The 19,802-nt window shown below is 38.3% G+C and overlaps 1 protein-coding gene across 1 annotated transcript in view; it reads left to right on the forward strand.

Moving 5' to 3' along the window:
• NDC80 (NDC80 kinetochore complex component) overlaps positions 1 to 19,802 on the forward strand; it is a 49,207-nt gene that overhangs the window by 1,360 nt on the left and 28,045 nt on the right. The window contains exons 2-10 of the mRNA XM_002713610.5: positions 1,428 to 1,530; positions 2,714 to 2,791; positions 5,624 to 5,747; positions 5,851 to 6,023; positions 6,980 to 7,082; positions 15,293 to 15,382; positions 17,442 to 17,535; positions 18,391 to 18,497; positions 19,231 to 19,375. Coding sequence (XP_002713656.1) covers positions 1,430 to 1,530; positions 2,714 to 2,791; positions 5,624 to 5,747; positions 5,851 to 6,023; positions 6,980 to 7,082; positions 15,293 to 15,382; positions 17,442 to 17,535; positions 18,391 to 18,497; positions 19,231 to 19,375 — 1,015 coding nt within the window. The 5' untranslated portion in view covers positions 1,428 to 1,429. The remainder of the gene's footprint in view (positions 1 to 1,427; positions 1,531 to 2,713; positions 2,792 to 5,623; positions 5,748 to 5,850; positions 6,024 to 6,979; positions 7,083 to 15,292; positions 15,383 to 17,441; positions 17,536 to 18,390; positions 18,498 to 19,230; positions 19,376 to 19,802) is intronic.

Raw genomic sequence — 19,802 nt, forward strand, 5'->3', positions numbered from 1 at the left:
TAGGCTTCCTATCCGAGTCACGGCACCATTATGTCGCTCCCCCTCTTCATGGAGGAACGACACAGGACCCTGCGCTGTTCTTTCGTCTGCTCGGCCCTCCCCGGGTTTGCTGCTGGTTCTTCCCGGGTTGGCTACCGTCCCTTCCACCTCCGTGGAAGGGCGGTTCCCCCTGCCACATTCCCCACTTCCGCAGGGAAGCGGCACACCGCCGGCCGGCTCTCTCGGGGGCTGCACAGGTATTCCCTCAGATGTTCCCCTTAGATGTTCCTGGTGCATGTTTTCTCTCTCCTCCTTTATAGTCCTCTTCCACCAATCCCAACTCTGCTACCCACACGCCGAGTACGCTGCTCTCCTCCAATCAGGAGCAGGTCCTGCTGTTTATTGGTTGAACTGGAAGCAGCTGTGTAGAAGCTATTTTCTCCTCTCCCAGCGCCATATTGTGGGAGAGCAGATGCATAGAATAAGTCTTAATTCCAGTAACTTAGTCTAGTCCGAGTTGCTCCCCACAACTTGCAACAGCAATGATAAGATAGGGCTTAATATTCAGGACTTTTTATCCCATGGATACCTTGTGAAGGCCAGAATCATACTTTATTCATCTTTGTATCTCCTGCATTGCCTAACACACTCCCTTATACATGGTGGGCATTTAGTAAATGTTTATGTATATTGAATATCTTGGGACACCCACAGCCCATATTGGAGTCGTGACTCCAATTCCAGCTTCCTGCTAATGTGCACCTTGGGAAGCGGCAGGTGATGGCTCAAGCACTTAGATCCATGCCACCAACGTGGAAGAGCTAGGTTGATTTCCAAGCTCCTGCCTTCAGCCTGGCCCAGTCCACACAGATGGGCACTGAGAGAGTGAACCAGGGGATAGAACATTCCTCTGTGTGTGTGTCTCTCTCTCTTTCTCTTCCTCTCAAATATTTTTTTAAAGATTTATTTTATTATTTATGTGAAAGAGAGAGAAGAAAGAGAAGTCTTCCATCCCCTGGTTCACTCCTCAGATGACTGCAATGGCCAGAGCTGCATCAATCCGAAGCCAGGAGCCAAGAGCTTCTTCCAGGTCTCCCATGTGGGTGCAGGGGCCCAAGGACTTGGGCCATCTTCTACTGATTTCCCAGGCCACTGCAGAGAGCTGAATAGGAAGTGGAGCAGCAGAGACTAGAACCCGCGCCCATGTGGGATGCTGGCACTGCAGGCGACAGCTTTGCCCACTACACCACAGCGTCGGCCCCAGCTCTCAAATATTTTTAAATGAAGTTTAACAGATGTCCTTTGTAAATGAGGCCTTTAGGTGCATGAACAAAGAAGATAGCCCATGAGAAGTGTTACCTTGATGAAATAGTGAAACTTGGCTGCCTTTATATTTCAGAATAAAGATAAAATTTTTCTAATATTTTATTCTTGACTATCGGTCATAGCCATGAAGCGCAGCTCAGTTTCCACTGGTGGTGCTGGCCGCCTCTCTATGCAGGAGTTACGATCGCAGGACCTCAACAGACAAAGCCTTCATACACCTCAGACGTAAGTACCTCCACCTGGGGTTCTCACTGCTACCTTATGTTCTTGAGTAAAGAAATGGTAAAAATGATTAATAAGAGATACAATATGAGTGATATCCTCGTGAGTCCTGTCTGTTCCCAGTGGTTCCTGATTTAGGGCCAATGAAGTCTGAAAGTGGGCATACTGTTAAGTATCGTGTGTCATCTCATTTGTTTTTTAAATCCTCAAAGCCTACTGCTTTACCAGGTGCCTCCTTAGAGGACTGTTGATTCCCTTTTAGCCTTCCTCTCCTTTATAAATCCTAGAGCTATATGGTTGAGCAGGCTCTGTGCTGTACCTTTCAGTTTACTGAGGTGTTTCCAACTAGCAAAGTTCTAAAACCAGCTGATAAGCTGTAATGTAATTGCAGCCTAAGAACACCACTTCTCCAAACTATTTCCTCATGATTCACTGGGGGAAAGTGTCCAAAAGAACTTGCTATCATAAACTGCAGTTTCTCCCTATGAGTGAATTTCTTCCAGTTAACAGAAAGCTATTTGAAAGCCACTAAAAAGTTATATAAATCCTCTAATACTAAGGTAAAAGTTACTTGTGAATTTTTCTTAAATTACTTAGGTTTATATTACTAGTATGAGCCTCTGCTACTTTTAGAAATTTGAAATAGTTTTCCTTCTGAATACTTTAAACAGAATTTGTTGTACAACTGCACATCACTTAAACCAAAAGATTTTATGCTTCAAATTGCATTACAAGTTGAAAGCTTACTAGTGTAATTTTTTGTCTGTAATTTAGATAATGAATGTGAAGTACAGCTACATTCTGAAAAAGAGCAGGCTTTAACCACCATCTTATAACTGAATGTATCTGTTCATATTTTTCTTTTTCCTTAAAGTTATTTTCATCAATTTATATATTTAATATAAAATCATAGAATTAAATCATTAATATTAAAATTATTAAAATGTATATATTTTAATAATGTGTTTTTTAGCATTGTAACTTATGCTATCTTTTAGCCCATCTCATGTATATCAGATATGGTTGCTGCTAAAAATTTTTAGGATTTGAATGATTTTTTTAGGGAACAGAGAAGAAATATTGGTTCCAATATATTTTCCAAAGTTTCTTGAACTAGCTTTATATATATATATATATACACATATACATATACATATTGAAGACTTGTTTGTTATTTTTCTTAAAGCAAAGAGAAACCAACCTTTGGAAAGTTGAGTGTAAACAAACCCACATCCGAAAGAAAAGTCTCCGTGTTTGGTAAAAGGTAATGATATTTTTTATTAGTTCTAATGAAAGAATTCCTATAGCCATGCATTGATACCCTGAGAGAACAAAAAATTAGATAACATAGTCCCTTTCAAGAAAAGTTACAATCTAATTTTCTTCTATTTTAAAAGGTTAAAGTTTTATGTTATATCTCTTGTAGATGGTATTAAGAAGTATATTTGGTTCATTTCTCAAAGGCCTGGAACAACCAGAGGCTGGGGTGGGCTAAAGCCAGGAGCTGAGAACTCAGACTAGGTCTCAAAGTGGTATGGCAGGAACCCAGTTGAACTATCACTGCTGCCTCCAAGGTCTATATTATAGCAAGAAGCTGAAGCCAGGAGCCAGAGTCAGGTATCAAACCCAGGTATTCCAGTGTAGGATACAGGCATCTTCACTAGTATCTTAACCACTAAGCTAAATGGTGGCTCCTGAAAGAGCTTTTGTTTTGTGAGCCATATCCATTGAAATTAATTGTATTAGAAATTTAAACTTGAAATAATGTATATAATTTAAAATAGCACACATCAGCCCCAAAAATTATTTTTCATTTTAAAAAAATTTTCATAAGCATTCTCAGTGAGAAGAGTGACTTTACAGCATGGATGGGGAACAGCCAGCCCAGAAGCCATAAAGGGCCAGCGAAATCATCTGGTCTGGCCCTGCCAAGGCAGCTGCAGGCAGAACTTAAAATTCAATAAATATATATAAATATATGGGAGGCTAATTTTCAAGTTGATAATTTTGTATGACCTGCGACTGATGTTATAAACATCCAAATGATGTTTCACAGAAATACTTTCCCCACCTGTTTTACAGTTTTACGAAGCTCTTTAATGTGTAGCTTAATAGAAGACAGCTAGATGCTCATATCTGTTGCTATGTTCAGTCTATTACAATATTATTCATAATACAGAAAACTTCACTCATGAGAGGATAAGAATGAAAAAAGCAAATACTGCGTTTTACTCTGACTTACTGTCAAATAATGTTGACTTCTCAGTAATCCCTATGTAGCACTTTAAGAATCACTCTCTGGGGGCCAGTGTTGTGGCTTAGCATGTTAAGCTACCACCTGCAATGCCAGCATCCCATATGGGTACTGGTTTGAGTCCTGGCTGCTCTACTTCTGATCCAGCATCCCTGCTGATGCACCTGGAAAGGCAATAGAAGATGGCCCAAGTCCTTGGGCCCCTGTACCCAGGAAGCTCCTGGCTCCTGCCTTCAGCCTTGCCCACACCCAGCTGTTGCAGCTATTTGGGGAGTGAACCATCAGATGAAAGATTTGTCTCTGTCCTCCCCCCCCCCCCCCCCCCGTAACTTGGGTTTAAAAATGAATAAAATAAACCTTTGGAAAAAAAGAGAGATTCACTCTCTAAAGTAGATCAGGATTTGTCTTATGTGGAGATAAGGAAAGGATTGACTGGAGGGGAGTGATAAATGGCTTTCTGCACCTTTCAAGGTTCCTTTGCTGAACTACAAATTAAATTTGACATAAAACAGATTAACAGGAGAAAATGTAACTAGTTATGTGATCTTGGGTAAATTAACCCCTGTGCTTCAGTGTCCTTATCTATAAAATGGAAACGATATCAGCATCTCCTCATAGAGCAGTTCTAAGGATTGATTAAAAGAGATGATGATAATTATAAAATCTAATGTCTCTTGAACATTTCTGTAATCTAAACATTGTCTTAAGTGCTTTATCTGTATTAGCTCTTTCAATCAATCCTCAAAGGCATTTTGCCTACAAAAAAATGCTAAATGGAGAGGTTAGGAGGAGAGAAACCATGATGGTGGAGAAGTGTATATAATTGCAAAAGAATCTAGGCTATTGAACAGACTTGGAGAATAGTTGATGAAGAAGATCTAATGGACCAAAATAAAATATGTATTCTTAGAGGATGGTGGGTATGTTAACAGTACAAGCACCACAAGAATATTTTATTCTCATTTTTTATCTTAATTATCTATTATCTGCTGTAACTTCATACTTTACTGTGCATTTTTTGTTCTTTTTCTCTGCTATAAATAAGAAAATTCTTTTTTGGTTAAATAAAAGGGTTAATATGTGATGCTGATATTAGAATATAACATCAGTTTCAGGGCATTCAGCCAGCCTGGTGGTTAAGGTGCCAGTTAGAATGCCCGTGTCCCACTTCATAGTACCTGGTGCTATACTGTGTCCCGGCTTTAGCTCCTGAATCTACCTTCCTGCTAATGCAGACCCTGGGAGGTAGCAATGATGACTCAAGTAATTGGATTCCTGCCGTCCATGTGGAAGACCTGGATTAAGTTCCTGGCTCTTGTCTTGTGTCCCAGCCCACCTCCAGCCATTTCCAGCTCTTGGAGAGTGAAGCAGTAGATGGGAACTGTGTCTCTGCTTCTCAAATTTAAAAAAAGAGAAAGAAAAAAATGTGCATTGTGGTGCAGAGAGTTAAGCCCTTTTTTGGGAAAAACCTGTAACCCATATCAGTGACTGATTCAGGTGCCAGCTACTCTGTCCCTCCAATCCAGCTTCCTACTAATGTAGCAAGAAGACAGTAGATGGTGGCCCAAGTACTTGAATTTCAGCCATCTACAAGGGAGACCCAGATGGAATTCCTGATTCCTAGCTTCAGCCTGGCCTAGCCCTGGCTGTTGTGGGCATTTGGGAAGTGAACCAGCAGATAGAAAAAATCTTTCTCACTCTGCCTTTCAAATAAATAAATAAATCTTTAAAAAGAATATATATACATACGCACACACGTGCACATACATACTATTGACTTAAATTTAGACTTGACCACAGAAGGAAATAGTCTTGACTGATTTTTTAAAAATATATTTCCAGAACTAGTGGACATGGATCCCGGAATAGTCAATTTGGTATATTTTCCAGTTCTGAAAAAATCAAGGACCCAAGACCACTTAATGACAAAGCATTCATTCAGCAGTGTATTCGACAACTCTGTGAGGTAATTTATAATTTAAATAGCTTAAATTGTGAATATTTCCTTAGGTACCTCCCATTCGTTTTTCAGTTACAAAATGTTCAACATTTAATGAGAATTATTTTAGTTTCTTACAGAAAATGGCTATGCATATAGTGTATCCATGAAATCTCTACAAGCTCCGTCTGTTAAAGACTTCCTAAAGATCTTCACTTTTCTTTATGGCTTCCTATGCCCTTCATATGAACTTCCTGACACAAAATTTGAAGAAGAAGTTCCAAGAATCTTTAAAGACCTTGGGTATGTATGCTATATTTCTCATTAGGATAGGCAGTACATGTGGGATAATTTGAAGAGGCACACACACAAAAAAAGAATATAGATGTGTAAGTCTATTTTCTGTAGCTATAACAGAATAACTGAGACCGAATAATTTACAAAGAACAGAGGCTTATTCAGCTCATGGTTCTGGAGGCTGGCAAGTTCATTTATTCAGTATCTGGTGAAAGCCTTCTTGGAGGTTCATAACGTGAACATGATGGCAGCTATCACACAGTAAGATAGAATAAGTATGTCAGAGAGAACTCACTTTTCTAACAAAGCCACTCCATTAATGACACATGAACCCATGAATGAACTAGGGCATTCATGAGGACAGCGCCCTCCTGACCCAGTCACCTCCCAAAGGTACCATCTCCAAATACCATTAACATGATTCTGGGAATAACGTTTCCAGCACACAAATTCTGAAGGATAAACGTTTAAACCATAAGCATAGTCAAATCTACAGGCTTCATCTGAGCTGCTCAAGTAACAGGGAATAGGAAGGACAAATTGGATATCAAAGATTTCATAGAAGCAAAAATGTCAGATTCAGTCCTGGTGAAAGTAGAGCGAGATGAAGTTGAAAAGGACTATAAAGAGTAAACATGGGGTGGGAAATGGATTCGGAGTATCTACATGTAACATATACATGTAGTTTACTGGGGGAACAAAGGATATGCTAGAAGAAGACCAGCCTACTTTCTGTAAATCAAGTTCTGCAATTTAAGAGATATATGTGCAAAATCTGCAGAAAAGAAGCCGAAAATATGCAAAATCTTTGGAGAGAATTGCAACAAGTGGATTACTTCCAAACAAGTCAAGACTATGGGGCATTGTGACGAATTTTTAAAATGTAGCTTCATCCTTCATTGAGCCATTATTTTTACTGAATTAACATATTAAGTTATCTTATTTTTTCTGATTTTTCATAGGTATCCTTTTGCACTATCCAAAAGCTCCATGTATACAGTGGGGGCCCCTCATACATGGCCTCACATTGTGGCAGCCTTGGTTTGGCTGATAGACTGCATCAAGGTATTTGATTTGACGTTTTAAAATGTACACATAGGAAAGTTGTTTGTTTATTTGTTTTCTCAGAAAGATATTTCTGTTTCACAGTCTTGCTTTTGCCAGATATCTCAAAGTCTGCTTCAGAGTTTCTATTGTTTAAAGCACATTTAACTTCTTCAAACTGTCAACACATGATACTAGAAGGGAGAGGAAGGAAGTACCACACTGGCAAGGAGATTGTTTTCTTGAGTTTTTACAGCTCAAAAAATGAATCAAAAAGAAATTGCCTTTTTTGTTTTCACCCATGAAATTCATTTTCTCCCTTTTTAAGTATAGTCTAGATTCATTACAAAAAGTTTTGGAAAACTTCAGAGTAAGATGGCCATAATCTCCCAGCTTAGAAAAAACAACTTAAAACATTTAGTGCAGTACTACTGTGCAAAGTAAGTACAGTCATGCACTGCATAACGACGTTTCAGTCCAGAATAGACCATAAAAATGACAACAGTCCCATAAAGATTATAATGGAACTGAGAAATTCTTATTACCTAGTGACGTCGTAGCCATCATAATGTTGTAGCACCACACAGTACTTGTGTTTGTGGTGATACTAGTGTAAATAAACCTGTGCTGCCAGTCATAAAGTACAGCATGAACAATAATGTATAATAAATAATACTTGATAATAAGCGACTGTTACTGGTTTATGTATTTACTATACTATACTTTTTATTGTTATTTTAGAATGTACTCCTACTTATTTAAAAAAAGTTTACTGTAAAACAATATGCCGTCTTACGCTGGCAGCAGCTTCATGTACCTCGTGTTTACTGCATCTCTTGATTGCATCAGGGGGCCACATCGCAAATGATTGACCTATACCATCTAGGTTTGTGTAAGTACACTCTGAATGTTCGCACAAGACAAAATTGCCTAACAAAGCATTTCTCAGAACATGTCCCTGTCCTTAAGCAGTGCATGACTGCATATTTTTTAGGCTTGACACATTGACATTTTCCTCCAGAATAGTTGTACCAATTAAAAACTCCTCAACAACATAGGAACATACCCTTTTCTTGTACCATTTGCATTGTTCTAAAATGTTTACTATTTTGGGAGATGAAAAACAGCTTGTTTATTTATAGACAAACAATTTATACTTTGGTTTGTTACTTGGATTTTTTTTAACTTGTGCATGCTTTTTGGCCTATTTTGTATTTCATTATTTTGCTAAATATTGAACTTTAATACTTTGAGCTCCTTATATATTAAGCTTACCAATTTGGGGGGATTTTATTTTTAAAGATATGTTTTTATTTATTAGAAAGGCAGAGTGACAGAGAGCAAGAGAGCATGCTTCCGTCCACTGGTTCACTCTCCAAATGGCCACAACAGCCAAGGCTGGGCCGGGCTGAAGCCAGGAGCTTGAAACTCCAAGGGGTTTCTCTCACACATGAGGTTTCACTCGCACATAGGTAACAGGGCCCCAAGTATGTGGGCCCTTTTTCACTGTGTTCCCAGGCCCCATTATCAGGGAGCTAGATTGGAAATGGAGCAGCGAAGACTTGAACATTTGGTCCGAAATGGGATGTTGATGTTGCAGGTAACTTGTTAAGGTGCTACATCACAATATGCTGGCCCCCTTATTAATGCTTTTAATAACTGACAACATGACCCGAAAATTACAGCTTCTTTTTGTATTTGCATTTGTATTCTTAAATTTGAACTTTATCACAATTATGATAACTGCCTATTTATGACTGCCACCATGTGTGAGTTTTGGGCTCTAATCCCACCTGATGAGAGCATTTGGTGATACAGAATCTCTTTGCCAGTCAAATAAAGTGGAAATATATAGAATATATATTATATTCTATTTATTTCCATTTTATTTGAACATGTATATATATATATATATATAGATGTTCACTTTTTAAACAATAAAAGGGTAGGCATTATGGTGCATGAATAAAGCTGCCACTTGGGAGCCCCGCATCCTATATCAGTGCCTGAAATAGAATCCCATTTCTGCTTCCAATGCAGCTTCTTGCTAATGGGCACCCTGGGAGGCAGCTGGTGATGGCTCAAGTACTTGGGTCAGGTCAAGTCTCAGCCTACAGTGCGGGCGTTCCCTATGGGTGCCGAGTCAAATCGCAGCTCCTCCACTTCCTACCTGGGAAAGCAGTGGAAGATGGCCCAAGTGCTTGAGCCCCTGTACCCATGTTGGAGATCCAGAAGAAGCTCCTGGTTTCCACCTGGTCCAGCCCCATCTGTTGCAACTATTTAGGGAGTGAACCAGCAGATAGAAGATCTCTATTTCTCTCTCCTTCTCTCGCTGTATTTCTGCCTTTCAAATAAATAAATAAATAAATCCTTTTAAAACAGAAAGAAAAACAATACTTGGGTCTCTGCCAGCCACATGAGAGACAAGGATTGCGTTTCTGGCTCCTGATTTTGGCATGACACAGCCCTGGCTGTTGGAAAATATTTGGGGTATGAACCAGCCAGTGGAAAATATCTCTGTGTCTGTCTGTCTGTCTCTGTGTGTATATTATTCTCTCTTTCAAATAAAGTGAAACTTTACAAATATTTTTTAAAAAGTGCTTGAATTAGAGAAACCAGCCCTTGTCTCTGTGATGCAATGTATTTTTTCCCCTTTCTCCTTTTGATTTTACATTTTGTATTTCAGCAATTCAGAAATGTGAATTTTAATTTGGTCTAATAAAGTCTCCTCTTCTGAGTTTCCTGTCCTACTTAGTGCTGCAATCCTTAAAAATAATACTGTCCTCCTGACATTCTCTTGGCCATCAGCAAACCCTTAACTAAATGTAGCCAGGCATTGGGTAGATTAATTTTCAAGTGGGAGCCATCCTGACACATTCAATACTTCTAGTTGTCAAGATAGGGATAGAAATCCAATAATATAGCCCATTAATAAAAGATTTTATTGGACTTTATATAATAATTATGCATCCAATTTGTCTCTACCCCCATGATGTATGTGAGCATTTGGTAATAACCACCTCTCTGTTCTCACTGTATCTGTCAGATACTCCTCTTGTCACTAGAACACCACATGCGTGTTTGCCTAAGCAGCCTGTGGTATTGTTAGATGGTTGGGAGATAACCTTTCTGCAGTGATACAGGAGCCCATTGTTTAGCTTGAAACCCTCTCCTTCCTGACTTGCTTTGTTGGATATGGTAGAACTGAACACTGCAGCAATGTAAAAATCCATAAGAGACTGCAGGTTTCTTGTTCTGATTATCTCTCCCACTTACCATTAGCCAAGAAATTTAGCTAAACTTGGGAAGCCTCCTTTATTCCTTGATTACTTTTAATAAGATCTCCCAGCTTTTTCATAGTATTTTATGACTTCTGTTGTGTTTCAATTTTAATTCATCTGTAATTTATTTAGCATAATAAAGAGGAAGCATTTAAAATTTTTTTTAATTTTCATTTTATTGGAAAAGCAGAGAGAAAGATCTTCCATCCACTGGTTCACTCCCCAAATTCCTGCACTAGCTGTGGTGGGGCCAGACAAAAGCCAGGAGCCTGATGACTCAAGCTGCTATGCCAAACCACCACTTTTTTTTTTCCTGAGAGAAAGAGAGCTTGTCTGCTGGTACATTCCCCAGATGCCCGCAACAGGGGAGACTGAGCTAAGCCAAAGCTAGGAGTCAGGCACTTAACCTAGGTCTCCCCCATGAGTAGCAGGAACTAGATTACTGGAGTAATCACTCCTGCCTCCCAGTATCTGCATTAGCGAGAAATCAATCAGGAGCCAGGTATCAAATGCAGGCACTCCGACAGGAGACAACCTGCATCTTTTGTTTTTGTTTTTGTTTTTTTTTTAAGATTTATTTTAGTTATTTGAAAGGCAGAGCTGGGGGTGGGGAGCTCTTCCATGCACTGGTTCACTCCCTAAATGACCACAACGTCCAGGACTGGGCCAAGCCAAAGCCAGGAGCCAGGACCTTCATCTGGGTCTCCCACATGGGTACAAAGGCCCAAGCACTTAAGCCTTCCTCTGCAGCTTTCCCAAGCATATTAGCAGGGAGCTAGATCGGAAATGGAGGAGCCAGGACTTGAACTGGCGCCCATGTGGGATGCCAGTGTCACAGGTGGTGGCTTTACCCTCTGTGCCACAACATCAGCCCCATCTAATATATTTTATGTAGTTGACAAATATTCTCACAATGTTTCTAGCTATTCCCATATCCTCACTTTTTAAAAAGATATTTGTGTATTTATTTATTTATTCGAGGGACAGATACAGAGAGCTCCCATCTACTGGCTCACTCCCCAAATGTCCGTAACAGCCAGGACTGGGCCATGCTGAAGCCAGGAGCTGGAAACTCAATCCAGATCTCATGTAGGTGTGAGGGACCCAACTTCTTGAGCCATCACCTGCTGCCTCTTAAGATTTGCATTAGCAAGAAGCTGGAATCAGAGTGCAACTGGGGCTTGAACCCAGGCACTCCAAAATGGGATGTGAGTACCTCAACTGGCAGCTTAACCACCAACCCAAACACCAACCCCTCTAATATCACTACTTTGTCAATTCCAAAAAATATCTTGTGAGATTTTTTTAAGGGTGTTTTTGTATTGTTTGTACTACCTATTGGGAGAAATTTCTCATATTGAAAATATTTATTAGTCTTTTCATTTAGCAAAATATTAACTATTTCAAGTATTCATATTTCTTTTGTCCCTTTAGTAAAAGTTTATAGTTTTATATCAGTTTAATTGATCCCATGTGCTTTGTTAATTTGGTGAACACTTTATTTCATCATTTTTTAAGGTTATTGCTGCTAAAAGAGTTTTTTATCTTTATTATCCTTATTGAATTGCTTTATTCCTACTATTCTCAATTAGTTTCTATTACTACCACTATTTTCCAAAATATAATGTTTTATTATTTAGTTATGATATATTCAAATAGAAGATTTGTCTTTCATGTTGAAATTTACCTGCTTTCATCAAGAATGATCATTGAAGTTTATCATATGCTTTTGTAGGATCTATTGAGAGTATTATTTTTATTTTGGCCTATGACTATATTTGTTGGTTTCCTAATAACTTTTTGTTCACTCTTCATTATTCTTTGGTGTGCCTCGGGTTGTATTTTTAGTATTTTTTTTTAAGATTAATTTATTTGAGAGGCGGAGAGACAGAGAGAGAAGTCTTTCATCCACTGGTTCACTCCCCAGATGGCTGCAATGGCTGGAGCTGGGCCAATTCGAAGCCAGGAGTCAGGTACTGGTAGGTCTCTCACATAGGTGTAGGGGCCCGAGCAGTTGGGCCATCTTCCGCTGCTTTCCCAGGCCATCAGCAGAGAGCTGGATCAAAGAGGAGCAGCCAGGGCACGAACCAGTGCCCATATGGGAAGCCAGCGCCACAGGCAGAAGCTTAACCTATTATGCCACAGGGCTGGCCCCATTTTGTTAGTATTTTAGAAATAAAGCTTGATTTCTCCTCATTCTCACTATGTCTCCTTGCACTAAACTTGGCACATAATCAGACCTTATTACAGTGTTTGAGTGGCATTAGTTGAGCCAAAGTTACCCTACCTACTCCAAAAGGACTGTGAGTAGGAGAGCTGTGTGTGCTCTGAGTTTGTGAGCCTTTTGGGAAGTGACCAATGTGAGCAGGGCCTGACTCATCTCAGATCCCCCAGACTTCTTCCCCCTACCCTCACCCCAAAGTTCGATGTTGTGAAGTAGTAGTATTTTGGAAAATGCCACCTATAGCTAAAAACGTTGACTCAAATATATACTTTTTGTCTCTGTGCAATTTTAAGTTGAAACAATTTCAGTGAAACTTCCTTAGTTCAGAACTTTTTCATTCCTTATAGTATAGAATTTTTTATTGTTCCCGTGGTTTTATTTGTCACTGCGTTTGAATATTCCCAAACCTTGCAGAGCATCAAGAGTTTTCATGGACACCTTTGAAAAGCAACAGAAGCTTCTACTCTGACGACAAAGATTCTTTTCTTCACCTTGGGCTCTGTCCTAGGTCTTTCAGACTTCATTAAATTTGTCTCTTAAGGCCTTGCTGAAGAAAGCATAAAAGATGAATTGATAGAGCAACCCTGCATCTACCCGAGATAGAACATATGAGTGCCTTACTACATGAAAAGCGTAGGAGAGCAAGCAACTCAAATCCTATAAATGAGTCCCAGGATAAGAAAATTTATAATTGTTTTCAACAGAAAGCACATTCTTTTATGTGCTCCTAATGCATTGTTCTATTCTTTGAAGTTTAATGTTCATTTTATATACTTATATATATTTTATGGCAATTTTATTTAAATTCTCTAATTTTTTACATTTGAAAGGTTGTATTTTTAAGATATAAAGAACAGATGCTTCACTCCTGGCATCTGGCTCTGGGGCCTGGCCCTGCCACAGCTGTTGCAGCCATCTGGGTAGTGAACCAGCAGATGGAAGGTCTCTCACTCTGCCTCTCCCTCTTTCTCTGTAACTCTTTCAAATAAATCTAAAAAAAAAAAAAAAGAGATGCTTCAAACTGGAATTTCTGTGCCTTAAAAATTGTTGGTTATTTTCCATTTAGCTTGTCAATTATAGTTATTTCAATGTTGTATTATGATTTATTGTCTTGTTCAAGTTTAAATAATATTTCTGAAGATTTTATTTTATAAAATTTTATCTAAAGTTCATATTTGTATACTGTTAAGAGTCACTTGATGCCGGCGTTGCAGCTCACTAGGCTAATCCTCCCCCTTGCGGCGCCGGCACAATGGGTTCTAGTTCCGGTCGGGGCACCAGATTCTGTCCCGGTTGCCCCTCTTCCAGGCCAGCTCTCTGCTGTGGCCAAGGAGTGCAGTGGAGGATGGCCCAAGTGCTTGGGCCCTGTACCCCACGGGAGACCAGGAGAAGCACCTGGCTCCTGCCTTCGGATCAGCGCGGTGCGCCGGCCGCGGCGGCCATTGGAGGGTGAACCAACGGCAAAAAAAAGGAAGACCTTTCTCTGTCTCTCTCTCTCACTGTCCACTCTGCCTGTCAAAAAAAAAAAGGAGTCACTTGATAATATTTAAGCACAAAAATGAGCTTATGCAAAAGAGAAGTAATTATCGATTCACCTTTTATGTGACAATTCTGTTCTGGATTGTTAGATTTTTTTTTTTTTTTTTTTTTTTTTTTTTTTTTTTTGACAGGCAGAGTGGACGGTGAGAGAGAAAGAGACAGAGAGAACAGTCTTCCTTTTGCCGTTGGTTCACCCTCCAATGGCCGGAGCTGATCCGAAAGCAGGAGCCAGGTGCTTCTCCTGGTCTCCCATGCGGGTGCAGGGCCCAAGGACTTGGGCCATCCTCCACTGCACTCCCTGGCCACAGCAGAGAGCTGGCCTGGAAGAGGGGCAACCGGGACAGAATCCGGTGCCCTGACCGGGACTAGAACCTGGGGTGCTGGCGCCGCTAGGCGGAGGATTAGCCTGTTGAGCTGCGGCGCTGGCCTGGATTGTTAGAATTAAAAGAGTGTGTGTGTGTGTGTGTGTGTGTGTGTTTTCTCACAGGGTTAATAACAATGTAAATGTCAACATAGTTTTCTCGTGGAGCAGAACTAAATATGGAGCCCAATCTTTCTAAATCCTAAGCGTTTTAAGTTATTAAATTATCAAAAGGATCATATTTAACATATGATCAGTATAACCTCTCAAAAAAGACTTTTAGGCCGGCGCCGCGGCTCACTAGGCTAATGCTCCGCCTTGCAGCGCCGGCACACCGGGTTCTAGTCCCGGTCGGGGCGCCGGATTCTGTCCCCGTTGCCCCTCTTCCAGGCCAGCTCTCTGCTGTGGCCAGGGAGTGCAGTGGAGGATGGCCCAGGTGCTTGGGCCCTACAACCTATGGGAGACCAGGATAAGTACCTGGCTGCTGCCATTGGATCAGTGCGGTGTGCCGGCCGCAGCACAGTGGCTGTGGCGGCCATTGGAGGGTGAACCAATGGCAAAAAAAGGAAGACCTTTCTCTCTCTCTCTCTCTCTCACTGTCTACTCTGCCTGTCAAAAAAAAAAAAAAAAAAAGACTTTTAGTCATTGAATAACAAAAGGATCATATTTAACATATGTTCAGTATAACCACTCAAAAAAGACTTTTAGTCATTCAATTAAACGCTTCTAAAAAATGACACTAAAAGATTTTGATAAAGCACAAAAGCTTTTTATGTTTCCCGCATCAACTCCCATCAACCTTCTGTCTTGCTTGTGCACGAATTAGATATATTCTGCCATGAAAGAAAATTCACCTTTGTTTGATGATGGACAGCCATGGGGAGAAGAAACTGAAGATGGAATTATGCATAATAAGGTACTATAGATTACCATAAACTATAATAATGAATTGCCTTGATATTATTAACTAAATTTCTTGCTGTTGAAGTAAATATATTCTTTCATAGAGTTTGTCCTTTTGCTTCCTGAAAAACTTCTAAAATTAATTTTTTGAAATACTGATCAATGGATCTACTGTTGGGGTCATATTATAGTTTCCTAAAATTTACTAGACATAGAAACCTGAAATGTTAGCTATAAAACATGAAAGGAGATTAGAATTAAGTTATTTTATGTGCTGTAAACATAATGTTTCTTTTCCTTCTCTATCTTTTGGCATTCTGGCAACATTGTTTTAATGTAATTGTTTGCTAAGAATTACAAAGCATAGTGAATTGAGTCTTTAAATATTGCATGTAGTTTTTTTGTTTGTTTCATTTTGATCTTTTTAGTTTGGGATATTTTCATATAATTCAAGCTACCACTTCTAGAAGTAGTTGAGATAAACAGGTTGGCTGAACTGGTTCCATATACTTTGTTGGAACCTAATATTTACTTTATATTAAACCACATATGAGTACTTTATTGGAACCTAAATTCTGTAACTAACTCCACCTTATTTCCTAAAATATGGAAATTTATACAAGAATACTTCAAAAAGTTTGTGGGAAAATGTAGTTAAAAGATGTTTATTTTGCTGCCCAAAAAAAACATGTGAAACCCACACATAGTTTTCTCATAAAACCTATTTTCCAAGAACTTTCTGAAGATACCTCATTTATCCAAAGGGAACAATATGAGTAATAAGTTTAAAATGTTGAAATTATATATTAATGTTCCATAGCATACATAAAAGACCAATTACTACACAGGCTCCTAAGAAAATAAAACTGTTCCCTACTCAAATCCTACCCTTACTCTTTGAAGTCTGTCACAAAAGGAAAGTAGGAATAGCTTTAGTCTCTTTTTTTTTTTTTTTTTTTTTTTTCAAAGATACGTCAACTGATGGAAATGATATCATTACCCTTTTCCCACCCCCCCATGAAAATGAACATGACTTTTTACTGCTTCAGCAGTGATTCCAACTGGAGAGCCTCCTAGAAAGTTTTTGATCCCACCATGGAGAGAGTTCTTCTCCCAGATGTATACTGGAATACATTTAATTGCACCTCAGTGTTCCCCAAAATAGAATTACAAGCAATACTTGTTAAGTATTAAATTTTTGACATTTATCCAAGAAACTAATCTGAAGTAGAATGAAAATTTATTATTTGACCATCAATGATATGGCTTTTCACTTACAGTATTACTTATACTGCCTTATTCCGGGTACCCCTTCTATATCAACCAAGTAATAAGAAGGCTGCTTAGTAAACAGTGAATTAGCACAAAGGGAATTGGTCTATCTTGAGAGATGTTTACTTCATTTAGGCTATGGAACATTCTAATCAACCATCCTTGCCTCCTAGTAAGGTATGCATTCTCGGTGACCAACAACCTCATGACCACAAAATATAGCATAACTTTCTCCTAGCTAAATACTAAGAATTCTGTGCTGTGCTGCTGTTTACGTCTCTACTTATCATGCCATTTTTTAGCCTGAAGTCACAGTTCTACTGTTTTGATGTCTACTTATCATGTGGTTCTTTTTAGCCTGAAGTTAGAATGTAATAACAGCCTTTATTAATTACATTCTAGTTTTCACAGTTAGACTTATCAATTTAATTGGACTTTGATGATCAGCAGTTCATTTAAATTTTTCATAAGGCACTTTATTCCTAAAGATGATTAAGTTTATGCATTTTATGTTGTGGTGCATTTATTCATAAACTTCCTTGTTTGACCTCCTCAAAATTCTGAAAATTTATTGATGCATTTTTAAATATACCTTCATCCAAGTTTAAGTTATTTTCAACTTCATTATTCATATTTAGATGTAACAGAGCAGATGAGTCTGTAAAACATAATTAATAATATACTTTAGGTTTGTATCTCTTAAGAGTTAATATAACTACTCAATATTCCTAACTTTTTTTAAATTCAAATTTTAATAAGGAATCATGACATTATCATTGTATTATGCTTAACTCAATCAGTTGTTTTTGGACTACACCATAAAATGCTATGAGAGTTTCATGACTGGTGCTGACAGCTTTGAAGAAATGAATGCAGAGTTGCAGTCAAAGCTGAGTAAGTGTTATTCTTATGTGTTTGCTTTTGGTCATTTAACTGTTTATGGAGTGATAGTTTGTTTTAGCATATCTAATGTTTACCTGAACTACTTACTTTAAGAGCATTGAAAGAAACCTTTCTGGTTTCTTCCGTAGAGAGAAGTACTAACTGTGCAGAAAGAATACTGGTATTGTTGTTAGACCTGAGGCATGACCATGTGTCCTTAACAAAATACTTCACCTTACTGACAAAGCATTGCAGGATTCTATGGCAGTGGAGTAAAGTACCAAACATACTGACAAAAGTACTCAAGATAGTCAGCAAGTGTTATTCCTCTTGGGGTATAATGTCCCTGTGATATTGGTTTGCTGTTTGAGAAATTAAAGCACCAGTTATTTAAAAGACCTAAAGACTCTTTCAGAACTTGGAGAAAATTAATGGGCCATTGTATTCCTAATAAAGAAATTATTTTTTCACTCAAATATTAAATATATAAATTGCATTCATTCATTCAAATATTTATTTATACCTTCTGTTTGCCAGCCACCATTTAGGTACCAAGGATACAGTAATGAATAAGAAATAAAAATCCCTGCCCTTATATATTTACATTCTAGTAGTCAGAAAGAGATAATAATAAAATAAACAACTGTAAATCAATCAATGATAAATTTTATGAAAAATATCAAGATAAGAGGAATAGAAACTACAGTGAAGTAAAGAGAAGGGTTTGTTATTTTACAATGGGGGTTGGGATTGACTTCACTGATAGTATTTTAAGGAAAGACTAGAAGGAAATTAGAAAGCAAAAGTATAGAGAATAATGTTCTAAGCAGACTTGAAATCTTATAAAGTATTCGGTTTTGTCTCCAGAGGATTTATATAATGTAGATGCTTTCAAGCTGGAATCATTAGCAGCAAAAAACAAAGCATTAAATGAACAGATTGCAAGATTGGAACAAGAAAGAGAAAAAGAACCGGTTAGTACCCATTTTTGTGCACATATTTAGAACTCTTTTAGGCTCTCAGGTCTCCTTAGAGAATACCAGCTGTCTTTATCAAAATTTTTTTAAGTGGTTCAACAAAGTAAGCTTCTTAAAAGTTAAACTTTTTTGTGTAGGACTGAACTCTCAATGAAAACATGTTTGGTATTTGTGGAGCTTTGTTTTCCCTGTGGTCTATCAGTCTTGAATTAATGGTGCTCGGAATCTGATGAAAGATTCTTACCTATTTACATAAGACCAAAAGTAATTTTGAACAGTGTCTCTGTGTTATATACCTCCAGGGAGCACTATTCACAGGAGGACCTGAGTTTTCTAGTTAGTGAAAAAAGGAATGGTAATAAATGGGTTTATACAATGTATTGAATGCTCAGGGTTTTCTAAAAGCCAAATAATAATATCCTGTATCTAATTTTATTTTGTGAATCACTAATAAAACACCCAGACTTTTCTGAAAAATATATTTTCCATGTTTCTGCTTTTTCACCCTGACCCTTCATTTTTCTATCCCAAACTGACTTCTTGAAAAGTCCATCTCATTAATCAAGTAATAACATAGTCACCTTTTAAAGTTCTTTTGATTCCCTCTAAAAGCTAAAGAAAAACTCTATCTTTTTATAAGATAAATTTAAATAATATTGCTTTATTTTAAAATAAAGTATGGAATGATTATTGATGAGAGTAACTATTTTAATATTCTTCTCTCTTAAAGAATCGTCTAGAGTCATTGAGAAAACTGAAAACCTCCTTACAAGCAGATGTTCAGAAATATCAAGCATACATGAGCAATTTGGAATCTCATTCAGCTATTCTTGACCAGAAATTGAATGGTCTCGATGAAGAAATTTCTAGAGTAGGTAAGCAAAGCTATGCTAAAAGAGGTCTCTCTTTTTTGCATTTTATTTTATTTTTATTAAAAGTTTTTATTTATATAAATGGAACAAATTTCATGTATCTCATACATACAGTTTTTAGAACATAATGACACTTCATACCCCATCCTCCTTCACTCCACCCTTCCTCGTATTTCTTATTTTTGTTTTAACTTTTGCAATAATATATTTTTTTCTTTGAGAACAGGTTTTTGTTTGTTTGTTTGTTTTTTTGACAGGCAGAGTGGACAGTGAGAGAGAGAGACAGAGAAAAAGGTCTTCCTTTGCCGTTGGTTCACCCTCCAGTGGCCGCCGTGGCCGGTGTGCTGCGGCCGGCGCACTACGCTGATCCGATGGCAGAAGCCAGGTACTTCTCCTGGTCTCCCATGCGGGTGCAGGGCCCAAGTACTTG

The sequence above is a fragment of the Oryctolagus cuniculus genome, chromosome 10, assembly GCF_964237555.1.
Source record: "Oryctolagus cuniculus chromosome 10, mOryCun1.1, whole genome shotgun sequence".
Classification (NCBI taxonomy): domain Eukaryota; kingdom Metazoa; phylum Chordata; class Mammalia; order Lagomorpha; family Leporidae; genus Oryctolagus; species Oryctolagus cuniculus.